This window comes from Elephas maximus, chromosome 22, assembly GCF_024166365.1.
Source record: "Elephas maximus indicus isolate mEleMax1 chromosome 22, mEleMax1 primary haplotype, whole genome shotgun sequence".
Taxonomy (NCBI): Eukaryota; Metazoa; Chordata; class Mammalia; order Proboscidea; family Elephantidae; genus Elephas; species Elephas maximus.
Window position 1 is genome coordinate 16,986,867 of NC_064840.1, and position 21,609 is coordinate 17,008,475.

The 21,609-nt window shown below is 43.7% G+C and overlaps 1 protein-coding gene across 7 annotated transcripts in view; it reads left to right on the top strand.

The window, feature by feature from the left end:
* CCDC60 (coiled-coil domain containing 60) overlaps positions 1-21,609 on the top strand; it is a 227,873-nt gene that overhangs the window by 184,550 nt on the left and 21,714 nt on the right. For 6 of the 7 annotated variants that reach the window (XM_049865444.1, XM_049865448.1, XM_049865447.1 and 3 more), the window contains 3 exons: positions 3,260-3,350; positions 10,898-11,135; positions 20,173-20,257. In XM_049865444.1, the coding sequence (XP_049721401.1) occupies positions 3,260-3,350; positions 10,898-11,135; positions 20,173-20,257 (414 nt within the window). The remainder of the gene's footprint in view (positions 1-3,259; positions 3,351-10,897; positions 11,136-20,172; positions 20,258-21,609) is intronic. The other variant, XM_049865446.1, reaches the window with a different exon arrangement.

Genomic DNA, 21,609 nt, shown 5'->3' on the forward strand with positions numbered 1-21,609 from the left:
ATGATGCTGAATAGGTTTCAGGGAAGCTTCCAGACTAAAACAGACCAGGAAGAAAGGCCTGGCAATCTACTTCCGAAACTCAACCAGTGAAAACCCTATGGACTTCAATGGTTCAAATCCACAACCAATCACGGGGATGGTGCAAGACCAGGCAGTATTTAGTTCTGTGGTGCACAGGGTCGCTACGCGTCAGGGGCTGATGCAATGGGAGCTAACAACCACCAATTTTAGAACAAAGCAAGACACAGTGCTACATCTGACTTCAAAGAGGAGACAACTGAAAATAACTGGTGAATGGCACTAATGACTAGCCCGCTAGGCCATGGGGAAGGAATGCCACCTTCCTTTGCCCACCTCTAGACGGTGTGCAGCGTCAGCCCACTGTGGAAGACACAGCTCAGGTTGTTTCGTTCCTTCCCCCTATTGATCTTCATTTTTGGTTTATCTGCTACTGAAAATGAAACATTAGAGAGCCTGAGTCTATCCAACTAGGCCCTTTCTTTATCAATGGCTTTGCAAGAGCAAGGGCTCAGGGCTTTTTAAGATCTGCGGGAACCTGGGTGCTTTTTTAGCTCATTTAGCCTGCTGCTTGAAGTTGCAATAGATTTCGGGTCGTCTTGGAAGTCAGCATTAACAGCAAACTTCCATCTTCCCGATTGGGCCTGAATATTTAAGATTTTGAAAGCCTGGCTGGATCCAGATTTAATTTTAAAAGGGGAAGGGGGGTTGCTTTTGAACTTCAAGAAGAAGGCTGAAGGCACAGCAGGGGCTGCGTGAGCACAGGGAAAAGCGAAAAGCCCTGTGGTCTTGAAAGAAACGCTCCAAAGCGGAAACGTTAAAGCTTCCAGTTGGTGAGCATTCAATCAGACTTCAAAAGCGCCGCTAGTTTAAATATTGTTTATAGGGCTGAAGTACATATTGCTGCTTCTTCCTCTGGCTGGGTTTTAAATATTCCCTAATTTGACTGCTCGAGGGGAAAGGCAGGCAGAACCTACATTAAATGAGCTTTACTGTTAATTATTCAGAGGGTGCTTTTTATTGTGTAATCAAACAAAGTCCTACAAAAAGCTTAGAGGCACACTCTCACATAGCCCTCTCTGGCCTTCCTCCACCGTGGGTCTGTGCACATTTCCTGTATTGTGGCTGTGCGCTGGTCATGTTCAGCAAGGTCCCGCCTGTGAGGAGGCTGCACCCTCCAAATCTGGGCTGGTAAAAGCCCTTGATTCTGCTCTCCAGACCCCCTTGCCATAAGAAGTCAGTCTTAGGTAAGGTTTATCTTGATTACCGTTTGCCTCCTATATCTAAGCACCTTCCCCCAACCAGCAGCACTCAGAAGGCCCAGACAAGCCTAGCTCCCTCCCCTGCTCTGTATCAGTGTTCCCGCCATCAAAACTGGTCTGTCCATCTTCCTAGTCCCTCAAGTTCCTAGTATAGGCTGGTTGAAAGGATCCCAGCCATCTGAAATCATTTCTGCAGAGAAAATGGGGACAAAGAAAAATGGACAGATGGATAGACAGAGAGATAGACTGATAGAAGTGAAAGACAAATAGATTGATAGATTGATAGTTTGATCAACAGAAAGATAATAGATAGTACTGAGAGATCAATAGATTGATAGATCAATAGGTTGATCAACAGACAGAGGAATCAAGGGTAAGACTGAAAGATGACTGAATTGATAAATCGATAGGTTGATCAACAGCAGAGGTAGTTGAGGAAGCACACACTCAGACTCTCTGATTGCTTGTTAGTGGAGATCCACCACCCCACAGCCACAAAGCCAAAATCCAAAAGGCTCTGAAAACTCAGTTTTTTCATAACTCATTTGGCAACAAAATCTCACATGAACCAAACTGATTTGGTGGTACAACCTGGCCTGAAGCCGTTTATAATCTTTATTTGTCCCACCCAGTGTAAATATCGGAAACCCTGGTGGTGTAGCAGTTAAGTGCTACAGCTGCTAACCACAAGGTCACTAGTTCAAATCCACCAGGTGCTCCTTGGAAACCCTATGGGGCAGTTCTACTCTGTCCAACAGGGTCACTGGGAGTCAGAATCGACTCAATCGCAACAGGTTAGGCTTTTGTTTTTTTCCCCCAGTGTAAATATTAACACATTTCATTGCAGGAATATCAGCGTATTTGATTAAAGAATGCTGCCCCATACCCCCTCAGAGCAACTGTCTAACACACAGTGTCTGCGGCCTCTATCCTTTCCAAAATACCCGAATTCTTAATTTGGCAGCACACGTGGCCCCACGGGTTTCAGATTAGGGATTGGACGTATTACTGACAGAACCTGCTGGGGCTTCTCTTTCCTACCCAGAAAGTCTCCTCCCCACATGGGTAGGGGATGATCCAGGTTTTGTGGGGCTGAAGTTTATTTAATTAGGGAAAGAGTGCTTTAAGAAAAAAAATTAGGTACAGTGCCCTGGAGAGGCCGTGCAAGTGAGAGGTCCTGAAGCCTTAGCTTCATTAGCTTCACTGTAAACCTGCATCTGGGGAAGTTACTTAGCCCACTGGGTACAGAGCATTTGCTTAATAACCCAACACCAGTCATTTTCACTGTAAGACTCATCCCACCGCCATCCCCCATCCCCACCCAGTAATACCTTCTCTGTGTTACTCAGAAGCATCCCTGATGGTGGGACCAGGACAGGCAGGGATTCAGAAATGAACAAGCTTTTCAATCCACTCCCAGAATAACTGCAAACTTGCCCCAGAGTCTATAAGGGCACCTGAGTCCAAAATGCAAATAAACTCAGAATGCACACTTTTATAGGCTACCTCACTCAGCCCCGCCCAGTAAGCAGTGATCTCTCCCAACCTTGATTTTCACTCACGAGAACCATGCACCCCAGCCCCAGCTATGGAGAATTGTCCCTGGCTCTTCTTTTTACTTCTTCACCAGTACAGAAGGAAAAACAAAATCCTAGAAGACCTCAGACTCACTGCCGAGGAGTCAATTCCAACTCATAGTGACCCTGTAGGACAGAGTAGAACTGCCCCATAAGGTTTCCAAGGCTGTAAATCTTTACGGAAGCAGGCTGCCATATCTGTCTCCCGCTGAGCAGCTGGCAGGTACGAACCGCAGACCTTTTGATTCACAGCTGAGCACTTTAACCACTGCACTATCACAGCTCCTCATAACAGAGACCGAGTACCATTTATCCTCTATTTATTGCATTTCTTAAAGTAACTTGTTGTAATAAACTGAGGCTCTGGAAACGGAAAACTCATTAAGCTGGTTTCTCACTCAGGGACCCAGGTGGAAGCAAGAGCACGATAAAAAAAATCAATAAGGACAAGTCCATGGGACAGAGGTGGGAACACTTCATCACAGCGTCAAAGGTAACCAAGAGCACACGACTCTACGGTTCGGCCATCAGGTCCCCACTTACACTGGGGGTGTTATTGCCGGTCATTTCTTTGATGGGATTTTTTTTTTTTTTTCCTAGTTGGTTCTCGAGGTTAGGGAAAGTCAGAAGCATATGCTGCTAGGTGTTTTTTTTTTTTTTTTTGTAAATTTTAATTAAAATGGTTGTCTGAGGATTATAGGAGAAATGACATTTGGCTGGACACCACTTGACAGGGAAGGGGCAGGGGGTGCTGGGAGCGGCTTAATAAGATGTCACCGGGAGGAAATGGTCTCACCTCACTCTCGCTTTTAAATCAATAATAGTCATTTCTCTTTTTTTTTAACTCAGTCAGAAAATAAGAAATGAGTGATTGGGCAGACAAGATTTTCTGCAAACTAGAATCTATGCTTATCAGTAAGAGAACAATGAGCGGTCTAGTCTTTTCACCCAGAGCTATTCCTAACCCCAAGCCTCCCCATTTCATCTGCTCAACTAACAAGCAACGTAATAATAATAATGACAAGAGGTAATTAGAGAGAGTCTGCTGAACTTGCCCTTTTATCCCACAAAATGGGTATAATGCTTGGCCCTGCCCACCTCATGTTAGGGAGGAACATGATAAACTATGGAAACTGTCTTTGAAAATTCTAAAATGCTGAGCATTATTGTGGACGTATCAGTTTTACAGCCTGCTTTTTTTAAGCAATTACAACGGGCTAGGATCTGTGTTAAGAGGCTCTTTAGGTGTATTATCCAGTTCTACCCTCTTAATATTCCCATGGGGCATTGTTATTATCCTCAGGTGGGAGAGAAGGAAGCTGGGGCACAGAGAGGTTGAGTGACTTGCCTGAGGTCACACAGCTGGGCCATGGTAGAGCGAGGAGTTAATGCAGGGCCTGTTTATTAAACACTGGGCTGTACAAATGTATGCCCTCCATGATACCGTGATTATAACTGCCCCTCATGAAGATTTTCACCATTGTTCGCTCTTTCATCAGGGTGCTCCTAGACCTGAGATGTGAGAGTCTTTGTTTTTATCATGGAAAGTTGTTATGGAGATATTGTGTGTATCTGTCTCCAGAGATGCACAGAAAAAGCAGTGGGTGTCACAAACCTTAAAAAAAAGAAAAAAAAAATGCCCTTCGGGGAATATTCATGACTAAAACTGGAGCAGGGAAGAGTAAGGAATCATGGAACTTATACTCTTACAAAACTGAATTCCCCAGAAAGCTTGTGGGTCAAGCTCTAGGCTACAGGGTGATCTGGTATTAGAGGAAAACTAAATCAGAAATCAAGAGACATGGCTCAGCCACTTACTCGCTGTGCGAACCTGGACAAGTCCTTCTCCCTCTTCTGACCTTAGTCCTCCCTCGCCATAAACCTTTGAAAGACAGGCTCCAGCTAACACCTGCAGCCTCTGATATTCTTCTCTCTATATAGAGCTTGTCAGTGCCAAGGCAATGTTCACAAACTCCAGTGCCCGTAAGGGCCAGTCAGGGCACGCAAATGAGGAAAGCAAGCTGGATGTAAGGTAGTAGGCAGTGGTGAGGTCTGTGCTAAGTTACAGCACTCCTGCCCAGCTAAAGGGAAGAAACTCTGCTCAGCTCTGGCTCATTTTGCCACAAAAGAATGGGAGCCCAGGGCTTACCCCTTTCCAAAGAAACCAATTAGCTTTGGTTTTTATCTCCCAATTTCTAAAATGCTGGACAGTTAAACATGTCTTCACACAGGCCACCAGTTTGCAACTGCTGTTTCTAAGAAAGCAGAAGGAACCATTCAGGGAAATCTTTTCCTTTGTTGCCAAAAGGCAGTCCGTACTGAGGGGGGACACAGTAGCTGGTTAACACCATTATTGAGTGAAATATAGAAAATAAAGAACCATTTGGGGATTTAAGCCAATTCGGAGACAGTCAGTTCAATAAAGGGCAAGCAAGATGCTGAAGCTGCCTGTTACATCTTCCTCCCACGTTTTATTTTTCTGCCATTCTCAATTAATCAGAAGTGTCAGCCCTTCACTTTGAATTTCCCGGCTGGAGTGGTTAACTGAATTTTAATTAATGGCAACATTAGGAGCACAAGATAAAATCCTAGCTCAAGGAAGATGTACACAGAGCTCTGGATACAGACAGCTCTTCTGAGATCATCTCAGTCAATCTTCCCCATTTTACAGCTAGGGAAACCAAGGCAGGGGAGAGTAACTTGCTCAAAGCCACCCTAGGGCCTCCTGGCTCTTAGTCCAGTACTCATTGCAAAACTCCAGGCTGACCTTATAACATAATCTGTCCAGCCTTCAAAAATAGCATTGGCCTGAAGAGTCTGGTTCCCAGAGGCAGAAATTTACATCATGCCAGATGGACAAAAAAGAGGAGACTTACACATATTATCTCTGCATCTGACATCATCTCTCCCTAAGGTGGCAGGGAGTAGTGGGGGTTTCTGTCACTCTGACAAGCTCTTGACCAGTCGTAATGGCAGCAACAAGGGAAGACGGTATCGATCTCCTAATTTAGCAAAGGAGAGAGCGTGCCAACTTTTGGTATTTGCTTTTTCTTTATCACAGTCATTTCTGTAGCCCACAAGGCCCTACGCAGATCTGCTCGAACCCAGATCAAACTGCAATTCCCTAGTCTGTAGCATTCTGAAGCATTTTGTCATTTGTGTAGATTTTTGCTAAAATTTTTAGGATGGGGGCTGTCAAGGGGAGAAGTCACATCTTAAGCCCCACAGCCTTTCTGCCATCTCATTGGCTCCACCCCTACCTCCTCTCTCTCTCTTCCTCCCTCTTCCCCTGCCTTCTCTTTCCCCTCCTCAACCAAGAAATCCCTCCCCTCTTCTAGTGCAGGGACGTTCCACTCACACTCAAGGTGATGAAAAAATTACTTCTGATCACATATACTGGACTCCCTGAAAGAAATCCTGCTAAATACAATTTCCCCACACTGTTAGGTATTTATTAAACGTTGAGTGCATTCAGTCCTGTCTCTTCCTCCTATCCTCTTCCCAAGGATACCAGGCACTGAGCTTAATTTAAAGATCTCAGTCTATTCTTCAAAAGCTTTCCTTTTAAGGTTCTCAAAATTAATAAAACTGTTCCTATTAACTAAGTATATTCTATGGCCCAGGCCCTTTACTGAGCTTTTAACTTGGAAGCAGCTGAGGGCCTACTCTTCCCCATTGTAAACCTGGTATTTTAAATGCCAAGCAGAATCATCACCACAAGGTCAAGGGCATTTTCAATGCCACTGAGCAAGTCATAAAGTTTCTTTAAAAAAAGACACAATAATTGGCTTGATGTCAGCATGATCTGGGTTCAAATCTAGCTCTACTACTTGCTAGCTGTGTGATGTTGGACAAGTCAGGAAGCCTCTCTGAGACTTGGATCATGACTAACATGAGGATATGACTCCACACAGTGCATTTGGAAGTGATAGCAATCACACATTAGGGTACACAGACACATACACACAAACCCCTACCTGTAATCGGTCCTCTCCAACTCCTTTCCTTTCAAAGGTCCACATTTCCTTTCAGACCTAGTTGCCTTCAAGTCAGCTGTGACTCATGGTGACCCATGTGTGTCAGAGTAGAACTATCCTCCATAGAGTTTTCAGTGGCTGATTTTTCAGTTTACCACCACACCTTTCTCCTGAGGACCCTCTAGACAAACTCGAACCTCTAACCTTTCAGTTAGAAGCTAAGTATATCAACTCTTTGCACCACCCGGGGACTCCAAACCTGCCCTACCTACCCCTTCATACCTTCTAGGACTTCCCATCCAGTCCTCCCTTTCTACCACAACCCAGGATCCTCCCCCACCCCAGAGTGTCACAACACCAGGCAAATCTGCTTCCTTTAATTTGACTCCCCAAATTTTGTTGCTGTTAGGACTGCGGAGTCGGTTCCAACTCATAGCAACCCTATGGACAACAGAACGAGCCACTGCCCTGTACTGTGCCATCTTCACAATCGTTGTCATGCTTGAGCCTGTTCTTGCAGCCACTGTGTAAATCTATCTTGTTGAGGGTCTTCCTCTTTTTCACTGACTCTCTACTTTACCAAGCATGATGTTCTTCTGCAGGGACTGCTCCCTCCAGATGACATGTCCAAAGTAAGAGAGACAAAGTCTCACTATCCTTGCTTTTAAGGAGAATTCTGGCTATATATCCTCCAAGACAGATTTGTTTATTCTTTTGGCAGCCCATGGTATATTCAGTATTCTTTGTTAACACCATAATTCAAAGGCATCAATTCTTCTTCTGTCTTCATCATTCACTCTCCAGTTTTCACACGCATAAGAGGCAACTGAAAACACCATGGCTTTGGTCAGGCACACCTTTGTCCTTAAAGTAACATCTTTGTTTTTTTAATACTTTAAAGAGATCTTTTGCAGCAGATCTGCCCAGTGCAATACCTCATTTGATTTCTTGACTGCTGCTTCCATGGGCATTGACTGTGGATCCAAGTAACATGAAATCCTCGACAATGTCCATCTTTTCGCTGTTTATCATGATGTTGCTTACTGGCCCAGTTGTGAGAATTTTTGTTTTCTTTATGTTGAGGTGTAATCTATACTGAAGGATATGGTCTTTGATCTTCATCATTAAGCCATTCAAGTCCTCTTCATATGCAGCAAGCAAGGTTGTGTCATCTGCATATCACAGGTTGTTAATGAGTCTTCCTCTAATCCTGATGCCCCATTCTTCATAGAGTCCAGCTTCTCAGATTATTTGCTCAGCATACAGACTAAGTATGGTGAAAGAGTACAACCCTGACACACACCCTTCCTAACTTTAAACACAGCATCCCCTTGTTCTGTTCACAGGACTTCCTCTTGGTCTAAGAACAGGTTCCTTGTGTGCACAATTAAGTGTTCTGAATTCCCATTCTTCACAAGGTTATCCATACTTTGTTGTGATCCACACAGTCGAATGCCTTTGCATAGTCAATAAAACGCAGGTAAACGTTGTTCTGGTATTCTCTTCTTTCAGCCAGGATCCATCTGACATCAGCAATGATATATCCCTTGTTCCATGCCCTCTTCTAAATCTGGCTTGAATTTCTGACAGTTCCCTGTCGATGTACTGCTACAACCACTTTTGAATGACCTTCAGAAAAACTTCACTTCTGTGTGATATTAACGATATTGTTCGATAATTTCCACATTCAGTTGTATCGCCTTTCTTTGGAATGGGTACAAATATGGATCTCTTCCAATTGGTTGGCCAGGTAGCTGTCTTCCAAATTTCTTGGCATAGACAAGTGAGCAATTCCAGTGTTGTGTCCTTTGGTTGAAACATCTCAAGTGGTATTCCTTCAATTCCTGGAGCTTTGTTTTTTGTCAGTGTCGGCAGTGCAGCTTAGACCTCCTCCTTCAGTACCATCAGCTCCTGATCAACACAGACCAACTCTTTTTGGTATAGTGACTCTGTGTATTTCTTCCATCTTCTTTTGATGCTTCCTGCGTTGTTCAATATTTTCCCCGAAGGATCCTTCAATATTGCAACTCGAGGCTTGAATTTTTTCTTCAGCTCTTTCAGCTTGAGAAATGCCTAGCATGTTCTTCCCTGCTGCTTTTCTAACTCCAGGTCTTTGCACACTTCATTATAATACTTTGTCTTCTCGAGCTGCCCTTCGAAATCTTCTGTTCAGCTCTTTGACTTCTATGTTCAAAAGCAACTTTCAGGGTCTCTTTTGACATCCATTTTGGTCTTTTCTTTCCTTTCTGTCTTTTTAATGACCCCTTGCTTCCTTCATGTATGATGTCATTGATGTTATTCCGCAACTCGTCTGATGTTCAATGCATCAAATCTATTTTCGAGATGGTTTCTAAATTCAAGTGGGTTGTACTCAAGGTCATACTTTGGCGCTTGTGGACTTGCTCTAATTTTCTTCAACTTGCATGTGAGCAATTGATGGTCTGTTCTACAGCCGGCCCCTAGCCTTGTTCTGACTGATGATATTGAGCTTTTCCATCATCTCTTTCCATACATGTAGTCAGTTTGATTCCTGTGTACTCCATCTGGCAAGGACCACATGCATAGTCACCATTCATGCTGTTGAAAAAAGGTATTTGCAATGAAGAAGTCGTTGGTCTTGCAAAATTCTATCATGTGATCGATCTCTAGTGTCGTTTCTATCACCAAGGTGGTATTTTCCAACTACCAATCCCTCTTTGTTTCTGACTTTCGCATTCCAATCACCAGTGATTTTCAGCAAGTCTTGATTGCATGTTTGAACAATTTCAGACTGCAGAAGTGGTAAACATCTTCAATTCTCCATCTTTGGCCTTAGTGGTGGGTACATGCATTTGAATAATAGTCATATTAACTGATCTTCCTTGTAGGCATAGGGATATTATCCTATCACGGACAGTGTTGCCCTTCACGAGAGATCTTGAAATGCCCTTTTGACAACAAATGCAATGCTGTTCCTCTTCAATTTGTCATTCCCAGCATAGTAGACCATAAGATTGTCCGATTCAAAATGGCCAATACCAGTCCATTTCAGCTCACTAATGCCCAGGATATTGACGTCTATGCGTTTCATTTCCTTTTTGATGACATCCAGTTTTCCTAGATTCATACTTCATACATTCCACGTTCCAATTATTAATGGATGCTTGCAGCTGTTTCTTCTCATTTTGAGTTGTGCCACATCCGCAAATGAAGGTTCCCGAAAGCTTTACTGCATCCACATCATTAAGGTCGACTTTACTTTAAGGAGGCAGTTCTTGCCCAGTTCTATTTTGAGCTCGGGCTCATCTTCCGGCACTATATCAGACAGTGTTCTGCTACTATCCATAAGGTTTTCACCAGCCAATTTTTTCAGAAGTAGACTGCCAGGTCCTTCTTCCTAGTCTGTCTTAGTTTGGAAGCTCAGCTGAATCATGTCTACCAAGGATAATCCTGGTGGTATTTGAAATACTGGTGGCAAAGCTTCCAGTATCACAGCTACACTCGAGACACCATAGTACAGACAAACTGACAGGCACGTGGCACCCCCAAATTTTAGGGTTAGAATTTTCTCTATGTTGTGTTTTTAGAAAATCCCAGTGAATATAGCTCTTCATTCTTTGATGCCCAGGCAACAACTTGGTGAACAAGAAATTGGTAAGTACAATTTGGGGTCAAAACCAAGTTGTAGCTAAAGAAATTAGACCTATACTCTTACACAGTATCGTAATCAGCTCCAGCGGTTATTAAAAAGAAAAGTCAAAAACTGTTCCAGGCATGGCAACATCATTGGAATAAGTGTTTGACTTCCTGTCAGGAATGCTTTGGCCACCATGACCCTCACTGGATAGAATAAGTCCCAACTTGTTTGCTTCAAGTAACACACATCTTAAAATTATCTCCCTTGAGATCCAGGATATGTTTCATGGTATTTGGAGAGAACCAAAAGGAATTCACATTCAGAGCCAGGCTTTCGCTTTTTTTTTTTTTTTTTCCTACTTCTTTCCTTCCTTCCTATCTGCTTTCCTTCCTTTTAGCCTTCCTTCCCACCTTTCTTTCTAAACCCCTCTTTCTCCTCTCTTTCCAGCAGACCAAGAAATTCAAAATTCCTATGCTACGCACCACTGGTCGCAAACCTAGCCGGCGAGGCTCCATTCTCAGTCTGTCTCGGACCAGTGGAGGGTCATCTCCCCAGAGCAGCATGATCTCCATGAACCCCGGCTCAGATGAGCCCCAGAGTGTGGTCACCCAGGGGACGGGCAGTAAGGACATTGAGGACAACGAGTCATGCTCAACCAAGCCGGATGAGGAGCCTCTTCACGTCAGTAAGTCATACCTCAGATCTGACCATCTACCCCAACCCCTTGCCTATTAGACAGACACCAGGAGCCTCTTCTGCTCCCCCTCTGCCCCCATATATGACTCAGTTAGAGGTGACATAGGGATCTCCTAGCCGTCTTCAGTTTCCTTGGACTCCCTTGCTTTCTCCCACTGCAGATCAGATACATACTCTATAACTTGGATTTATCCGAGCTCTTTCTCGTAGAGAGACAGTCCATGGTTACCAAGCTTCTTTTTTTTTTTATTTTAATAATTCATTTTATTTAGTTCAACTTACACAGAATATTATCATTTCAACATGTAATCAATACAAAAAGTAGTAATGAGGCATTTTACATTCTTCTTTTTTCCCCCATACTCAGTCTTTGAAATCTGGTGCCTACTTTTTTAAAGAGCTTTACTGAAGTATAACATACCATAAAATTCACTCATTTTAAGTGTGCAATTCAAAGATTATTAGTTACTTCACAGAGCTGTGCAACCATCACCGCTATCTAATTTTAGAACATTTACACCGACCCAAAAAGAAACCTCGTGGCCATTTTCAGTCACTTTCCTTTCCCACCCCCAGTCCCAGGCAACCACAAGTTTGCTTTCTGTCTCCAGAGATTTACCCTGTGTACACATTTCATGGAAACCCTGGTAGCACAGTGTTTAAGAGCTACAGCTGCTAACCAAGAGATCAGCAGTTCGAATCTACCAGGCGCTCCTTGGAAACCCTGGGGTAGTTCTATATAGAAGTTGTATCACTCTGTGATGCTCACCCTCGAAAAGCCCTTTTCAGTGGTTCATCACTATTTTGGAGACACAAACCCTTTAGGGAATCTATTGAAAGCTATGGAACTTCTCTCCAAGGGAAAAAAAAATGCAAACACATATATACGCAATTCTGCATACTGTTTCAGGGGGGATATCTGTGGCACTCAACCAGACAGAATGTAACTGTATTCCATAAGTCATGTACGAAATTTATCTTCAGAATCTTACGGTTTGAGCTTATATAGTAAAGGAAGTAAGAAGTAAAGAGAAGGATTCATACAGAAAGAGATGGGAAAGGTAGAAGGACGAAAGAGAAAGACAGGGATATGAACGAGGGCTGGCCCACTGTAAAAGCTTTGACTCTGGGGCATGAGACACCTACCTGCAAATCCCCATCTCCTGTGTCCAAGCTAAGACCTGCCTGCTCAGCCAGTTGTTTGTTTTTTTGGCGGGGGGAGGGGGGAACCGCCTAGAATGCCTGAGGCAACTGAGGCTGGGCTGGGTTGGGCTGAACTGTCAGGAATTGGTGCAGTGTAGAATCAAGAACGTTGAGCTGGAGGTGAAGGTAGACCAGATAGTCTATGGCCTCGTGGCCAGCCTACAGAGGGACTTTAATGGGCAAGGGCAGAAGTGCAAAAATCCAGTAGGTGGTCAGAACTCAAGAGTGACAGCTGCCAATGAGAAAAACCTTTCACCACCTCCCTTGTTAGCAAGGGGCTGGGAGGTGTCCCCAGCCCTGAAAAGCTGTTTACTGAACAGAAGTATTTTCTGAGATGGAGAGGAACTAAAAGGTAAATGGCAGATGTGTGACTCTTACGGATTTCTTGAAGCTTCTTTTATTCAACACCTATTTATTGAGCACTTACTGTGTGCGTGTGGAACTGAGGTTTACAGTACCTTCCCTCCCCAAGCTTGCATTTTAGGAAGAAGGAGGCAGGCAATAAACAAAACAAAACAAAAAACCATAAACAACAAGACAACTGCAGATAAATTGTGCTCAGAAGAGAATTTAAAAAAAAAAAAAAGATTACCCCCAATCATTACTAGGGAGAGACTGTTGGTGGGTATGTGGCAAATTTAGCCAGGCTGGTCAGGGGAAGCTTCTCTCAGCTCTGAGGTTTGACCTGAAACTTGATGATATAAAGTTGGGGAGGGAGATGGGGTTCAGAACACATAGGGCCTTTGTAGGGCAAGGTGAGGACTTCAGAATTATTCAAAGTATAACAGGAAGTCTCTGGAAGATTTTAAGTACAGGGGTGGCGGAAGGTGGTTTACTTTTCAAAGAAGGGGTCTGTGTAATCATCAATGTTATATCCATGTCTTTGTGTCTTTTAACTCTAAAAGCCTTGCTCTTAAATAAGGAGAGAGAAGTGTCCCCAGTGTCAAAACACTGTCACAGTCCCAGAACCTGAGTAATGGTTCTCCCTGTAGCAGCCTAAGTGCTGAAGGCAGGAGGGAGCAGCCAGGGATGCTCCCTTTGCAATGAGGGGCGGGGTGAGTGGCGCCATCTCTCTGGGCACAGGAGACACCACAGACCCTTCCCAATGGCCACCTTCCTCCCACATCTAACCAATTGCCTGCTCTAATCATGCAATCTTTTAAAACTTTCTTGAACCCTAACTTCATTCACCTTTACTGCTTTTGTGTTAGTTTAGAGATAGACATCTGGGTCTCATAGGCCAGATCGTGCCATTTACATTTTGTTCAGCACACACAAGGCTTCACAAAAAAAAAAAAAAGTGACTTTGAATATTGAGAGATTTTACATATAAATTCTGATTTTGAAAAATTTCCCTTTGTGGGAGTAGTGAGTCTGCAATCCTGTCTGGTAACAATCAGCTGGAACTCCTCCCTTTTGCTGGGGCACATGCTCTCTACTTTTCCACAGTCCTCACCCCTCCATATTACCCCCAGTCATTACTCCCAATTGAGTGTGTGGTCATTTAACATTATATTATGCCTTGCTGTTTTACTTAGAGTCATAATGACAATAATAACAACTAAAACTTAGGAGGACTCCTATGTGTTAGACACCATTCTGGCCCTTTTATATGTATTAATGTATTTAATCCTCACAGTAACTTTTTCTGCCAATTTCACAGATGAGAAAATTGGGGCACAGGGACCTTAATTTCCCAAGGTCATATAGAAAGTAATGAAGCCAAAATTTCGACCTGGGCTGTCTGGCTCTGAGCTCACACTTAACCTCTATTTTTTACCCAAGTTTCTAGAAAAAGTGGGAAATTAAAAACAGACCAAAAGGGAAGCTTGATTTTTCTTATACCAGCCCACGTCACTCACTTTTGGTACGTGGCCCCTGTAGGTATGTGAGTTAAGACCCCTAGTCCACATTCTCATCACCTGTCATCTAGATGACAGCAACAGTGTCCTAATTAGTCTCTCTGCTCTGGTCCTGCCTCACACATCCACTGAGTTTTTCTCCATGTTGAGCCAGCAGGACCTTCCAAAACTTCCAATCTGATACAGTACACTCCACCATAACATCTGTCAAAGAATCCCCATTGCCTTTAAGACAAACTCTAGACATTGCATATAATCTGATCAGAGGTTCAGTTCTTGCAACTTCACATCTTAAATTTGACACTCCAACCACACCCAACTTTCCCCTTCTTAAGCAATCCACGTGTCTTCCTCTTTCTGCAATGCCCTTTCTTTCCTGCCCCGTCAGTCTATGAACTCCTACTCAGCCTTCAAAACCCAGCTTAAATGTTCCCTCATCTGTGAAGTCTTTCCTAACACCCCCAGGTTCCTGTCTCTCAATTTTCTTAGTCCTTCGTATTTGATTTTATTGAGTACTTAATTTTAGTTTACAATTGCATCTCCCTGTATCACGTAGGAAATTCTTTTGACTCTAAGACCTGAAAATTAGTGGCTTTGAGAAGATAAACGTTTATGTTTCTTACAGGTTAAAGAAGGTCATTTCAGAGCTGGTAGGGTGGCTCTAAAAGACCATCAGGGACCCTACTGCCTTCTATCTTTCTTCTCCACCATCCTTAAGGTCGCTTCTTGATCCAAAATGGCTGCTAGAACTCCAGTCATCACATATATTTTAGGCTAGAAGTAGAAGTGGGCAGAGGACAAAAGTGCCCACTCCTAGCTGAGTCTAAGCAGCCTTCTCAAAGCTCCATACAATACTTCTGCTGAAATCTCATTGGCCAGAACTTAATCGCAGGGACACATCTAGCTGCAAAGGGATGTTCAGAAATCAAAAAAAAAAAAAACCAAACCCATAGCTGTCAAGTTGATTCCAACTCATAGTGACCCTATAGGATAGCTATAGAATAGAGCAGAACTGCCCCATAGGGTTTCCAAGGAGTGCCTGGTGGATTCAAACTGCAGACCTTGTGGTTAGCAGCCAAACTCTTAACCACTACACCACCAGGGAGGTGCTAGTAAATACTCCTCCCACAGAAAAGGAATCAGAGTTCTATTACTAAGGAAGAAGAAGAGAAGGGATGTGAGCTCCCTGTAGATGTGGACTGTGTTGTTGTTGTTGTCAGGTGCTGTCGAGTCGGTTCCGACTCATAGCAACCCTATGCACAACGGAACAAAACACTGCCTGGTCCTGAGCCATCCTTACAATTGTTATGCTTCAGCCCATTGTTGTAGCCACTGCGTCAATCCACCTCGTTGAGGGTCTTCCTCTTTTCCGCTGACCCTGTACTTTGCCAAGCATGATGTCCTTCTCCAGAGACTGATCCCTGCTGACAACATGTCCAAAGTATGTAAGATGCAGTCTCACCATCCTTGCGTCTAAGGAGCATCCTGGTTGTACTTGTGCCAAGACAGATTTGTTCATTCTTTTGGCAGTCCATGGTATATTCAATATTCTTCACCAACACCACAATTCAAAGGCATCAATTTGGTCTTCCTTATTCATTGTCCAGCTTTCATATGCATATGATGCGATTAGAAATACCGTGGCTTGGGTCAGGTGCACCTTAGTCTTCAGGATGCCATCTTTGCTCTTCAACACTTTAAAGAGGTCCTTTGCAGATTTACCCAATGCAATGTGTCTTTTGATTTCTTGACTGCTGCTTCCATGGCTGTTCATTGTGGATCCAAGGAAAATGAAATCCTTGACAACTTCAATCTTTTCTCCATTTATCATGTTGCTCATTGGTCCAGTTGTGAGGATTTTTGTTTTATGTTGAGGTGCAATCCATACTGAAGGATGTGGTCTTCGACTTTCATTAGTAATTACTTCAAGTCCTCTTCACTTTCAGCAAGCAAGGTTCTGTCATCTGCATAATGCAGGTTGTTAGTGAGTCTTCCTCCAATCCTGATGCCCTGTTCTTCTTCATATAGTCCAGCTTCTCGGTTTACTTGCTCAGCATACAGATTGAATAGGTATGGTGAAAGAATACAACCCTGGTGCACACCTTTCCTGACTTTAAACCAATTAGTATCTCCTTGTTCTGTCTGAACAACTGCCTCTTGATCTATGTAAAGGTTCCTCATGAGCACAATTAAGTGTCCTGGAATTCCCATCTTTGCAATGTTATCCATAATTTGTTATGATCCACACAGCCAAATGCCTTTGCTTAGTCAATAAAATACAGGTAAACATCCTTCTGGTATTCTCTGCTTTCTGACGTCAGCAATGATATCCCTGGTTCCATGTCCTCTCCTGAAACCAGCCTGAATTTCTGGCAGTTCCCTGTCGATATACTGTTGCAGCCGTTTTTGAATGATCTTCAGCAATATTTTGGTTGCATGTGATATTAATGATATTGTGTGGATTAGTAACATCTTATTCACCTTTGGTCTGACACACAGTAGGTGCACAACAATGGCTAGGGGATGCATGTACACCAGAGACCTACCCCCGGGAAAGAAAGTCCTTCTACTTCAGCCCCTCCCAGCATTTTCCTCCATTTATAATTCAACCTTCATCCCATTTGTCATGGTCTTGACAAAAGTAAATTTCCCAGCCTTTCATTGCCTTCTAAAACCTCCTCAAATTGATTCTGAATTCATGAATCCTATTCTGAGAGATGTACCATTTGACCAAGGTCTAATTTCCAGGGTTGGCTGCATAATGAGGTCTTTGTAGATGCAAATCACTAAGGACAGGAAGTTGTGGTCTCTCCATGGACTGATCTGCTTCCCAAATCAATGACAAGGAGATTCCCAAGAAACTAAAGCCCAGGCCATCCCTTCTGAAGGTCTTGAAGGTCCAAGTCTCAGATTGTTAGAGGAGAAACTTACTTAAATAGCAACTCAAAATGATAAGCCTGATACAGGCTAATCCCCTCCACCCCCTACCCCAACCAACTCCTACAAACAACAACAAAAAATTAGTTGCCATCAAGTTAATTCCAGCTCCTGGTGATGCCATGTGTGTCAGAGTAAAAGTGCTCCACTGGGTTTTCAATGGCTGATTGTTTTAGAAGCAGATCACCAGGCCTTTCCTCCAAGGTCCCTCTGGATGGACTCAAACCTCCAATCTCTCAGTTAGTAGCTGAGCATGTTAACCATTTGCACCACCCAGGGTCTCAAGGTCTCCCTTATTTTTCTCCCAAATAGAAGAAGAAATGGGTTTAGTTGATCAAGGGTGATATTCTTAGGTGGGCTAGGGATGGAAGAAGGAAAAGAGATGGCCAGAATTTTTTTCCTTTGGGGATATAGTTTGGCCATTAAAAACACGCAATGCCATTGTACCTGAGCCACAATCCCACAACCCTGGGAATTGAAGAACTGAGCATGTTTCTCTGGTACGGGCATCTGTCAGAGGACCTTCTTCCTCAGTGCAACTCTGCTTTGTGGCATCTTCACCCTCTCCAAACAAGTTTCCTCTCCCAAGTAGCTCTGAGGAGTAGATGTGAACCTCACAGTGCCAGAGCTTGTTCTACTTCTTACCTACCCAACTTCAGCAACATGATGGGTAAAGCTTCCTATTGATGGGCACCATTCTTCCCAGAAGCATTACTGTCAAACAGAAAAAAAAAAATCTCTGATGCCTTATGTGAAATGCGAAGCTTTATAAGTAATGCTCCAGGAGGGCTGTCCACTATGCCAGGTCACTGGAGGCATTTGCTGGTCTTCACCCACCGCTAGGCTGGTCTGCATATGGGTGGTGGTAGGGATGGCAGAGCAATCAGATGTTGCTGCTTGGTACCCAGAGGAGGGAAAGAAAGTTGAAGAACCAGCCATATCTCCCTCATTAACAGGCTTCTTAAGACACCTTTCAGAATCCTGGAATCATGCCCATAAACTAATAGGAAAACAAAACACTTGAGAATTAGAGGTTAGAGTAGAAAATGCCTAAATGTTGATGTTTATCACAGCCTAGATGGTGTCAAAATCACTAAGGGCAGGCATCCTTTCCTTGGCCCGCACTGACTGCATTCATAAACAAGACTGCACATAAATGGCCTTGGGAAACACTGGGCTTCAGGCCTTCCTTCCAAACATAGATTTTGACATCTGAGCTTGAGTCAACTCCAGCCAGCTACCTGCCAAGGGGGTTAAAAGTGTCTCCACTGACAATGTCATCCTTTCTGGACACCCGAAGTCTAGCTCACAGTCTCCCAAATCTTTCCTCTTTTTCCCTTAGCTATTTGCTTATTCATTCAGCAAAGACCAACTTAGCTTCCCACGTGCCAAGTACAGGGCCAAGTGTTATCAACAGAAAGACAAGGTGTGGTTCTTGCCCTCAAGGAGCTCACAGCCAACAGGGAAAGACAAACAAGTGAACAGACAATTGCCATACCATGAGATCAGGCTGTGATGAAGGTCAGGAATCCATAGGGAGGCACCTTAACCAGGAGAGGTAGATGGAGGAGGGAGTGCAGTTCCAGAATCCCAGAGGAGGGAGGAAAATGTGATAGGTAGGTACTATTACCTTTATTCTACAAATAAAGAATCAACATCCACCACTTTTCTGCCTGTTCTGAGACAGTGCAAACATCACCCATTTTTTTCACCAAAATAGAAAGTAAAGATAAAAAATGTTTAGCACTTCAGTTGTATCCAGTGATGCCCGTCATAACATGTTTGTTCACGTTGGGATACAAACAGCTTTGCACTGCTATGAATACATGTCTGAGACTCTCCGTACAGTTGTTCAGCTTCCAGTAATTGTCTTCGTTCCTATAATTGTTTGAAACCCATCTCAAAACAAGTCTCTCTTTCTCTCCCTCTCTCTCCTTGACTCCTCTGGGTGTCTTTAATTCTCGAATGTCTTCCATCCACTTATCTCTCTGTATATTCACTCCTCTTATCACTTTGCCTCTTCTTTTCTCTCCTGGTTGGTAAATCTGGGGGGTGGGGGGCAGATTCTGACGAATCACAGTCACTAAGTAAGCAAACTCACCCTGTGATTTTCAGCACCGTGGACAACCACAAACTTCAGGAAGCAAAGGTCTCAAAGCACAGGGCTTTGGGTAAAGCAGATCCTGGGCTAGGAAAGGAGTGGAAATGAGCAGAGGGAGCCAGGCGTTTGCAAATCTGTATCCTTATGATGAAACACTTAGGATGATTCTTCATTTGTATTCTCTCACTTTTCTTGAGGCACATAGCTTATTCCATCTGTATTTCATTTTCGAACTTTTGAGGGTGTTGGGTACAAAGAAACCTTTCTACACGATGTAAAACAGAACAATATTAAGTATGATCATAAAAGGCAACTGACACAATGAGGAGTATTGGTAACCACAGGGAATCGACAACACACGCCTGTCTAAAGGTCAGATGTAGCAAGAATGAGGGCAAATGGAGCCCATCTCAGAGTTGTTTTTTTTTTTTTTCCCCTGGGGAAGGTGGAGGTCTGGACTTTTATGCGAAACCTTTCAGGTACAAAAAGTTGGCACCTACATCAAATGAAACACATTTCTGAGCAAAATTCAGTTTCTGCATCTTCAGTTTAGAATTCCAGGACTATGGGAATCAGAGAGTTTCCTGAATGTGGCAATTTCCTTCTCAGAACTGGAAACAGTTCTCTCGGGCGACAGCAGAGTTTAAGGCGGGGGAGAGAAGGTGAGAAGAAACAGTACAGAAAGAGAAAAGCCAGATTCTGCAGAGCCTCAGAGGTCATGTGGAGGAATTTAGACTTTACCCAAAGGAAAATAGAGAGTTTTAAGCAGGGGAATGTCATGGTGAGATTACAACCTGCCAAACGCTATGAGCTGCCTCTTGTAGGACCCTGATCTAATCCCTCTTCAGCTCCCTGACACCCAGCCCTGCACAGCCTTGCCTCAAAGGCACCTCCAGACAGTGTCCCCTTCATGTTCCTATCAGATCTGCAGAAGCTCCTGGAGATGGTTCGGGAAGATGCCCGAAGGACAATCATCATAGAGAACGGGACTCAAAAAAAAGTGCCCAGGTACGTTCTCTTGACTCTTGAGGCAAATAGAGAATATCAGAAAAACAGTGAGAATACTAACAATAGTAGTTGCCAGTTAACAAAATGTTTTCTCTGTATCTATCACTGAGCTCTGTACTTTGTTCACATGTACCGCCTCCCTGCATTCTTACAACCACCTCATGAGGTAGGTACTACCATCTTTATGTTACAGATATGGAAATGAGGCTCACACAGTTTAAGTCACTTGTTCAAGGTCACCCACCTAGTGAATGACAAAGCCACAACTCAAATCCAAGTCTTTCTAACTTGAAAAGCCATCCTCGTAACTACTCTGCTACGCCAACTCCCGAGAATCCTGAGGCTATTTACATTTTCTTTTGATGAATATTTATGGACTATGTACTAATTATTATCGGGGAAAGTGTTATAAAAGGAAAACCTCTGGGAGTACAAAATAGAAGTATCTGAACTAGTCTGGAGAAGGGGTGGGGATCAGAGAAGTTTCCCCAAGGGAGAAACTTCCAGCTGAGATTTGGATGAAGCATGAGAAAGAGCCAGCAAGCCAAAGTTGGGGGTAGGGGGTCGGCAGGGGGCGGGGGAAAGCAGGCAACCTATGTGTACACATGGTCAAAAGGGACTGTGGCATCTATAGTCCATGATGGGATGGAGCGAGGCACAGTTGGACTGGAGGCCTTGGAGGCCACTTCAGAGATGATGGTTTTTATCTTAAGAGCAACAGGCAGCCTCTGAAATTTCAAACTAGTGACCGATGTGACTGGCTCGCAAAGAGGTATCATCCAACCTGAACCCGAGGTGTCATCCTTCTGGTGGAAAGCCTTGTCCACGGGACTTCTGACATCTAAACACCTCAGAGAGAACACAGGCTTGAGTCGGAGTTCCCTTTCCAAGGGTAGATTCCCTCTGAGGAAGGAAATTACTTCTTGAAAATAAATGAAGCACTAGAAGAGGTTCGTCATTGCCTTCAGCCTACTGGGATGCCAGCTCTGACTTATTGGGTATTGTTATTACCGTAATTACAGTTCACTGAGCACTTTCACATGCATCACACCCGCTTCTGCTTGCTAATGATGGATTTGTCTGCAGCTGCCTTAGCCCGCATTGGGCTCTGGAGGGTGGCACTTGGAGGTACTCAGAGATGATGTTGGCCCATAAGACCCAGCTGCTGTGCCTGATTTATCAGTATTAGAGACAGACAGTGCTAGTAAAACATCAGCTCATCAGGCTCCTTCCTTTGTAAAAAGTAACAGGCATGAATGAGCACGGGTGTTGAAGTCAGACAGACTTGGGTCCAAACCTGGAGTCCTTGAACAAGTCACTTAACCTTTCCCCAATTCTCAGTCTTCTCATCT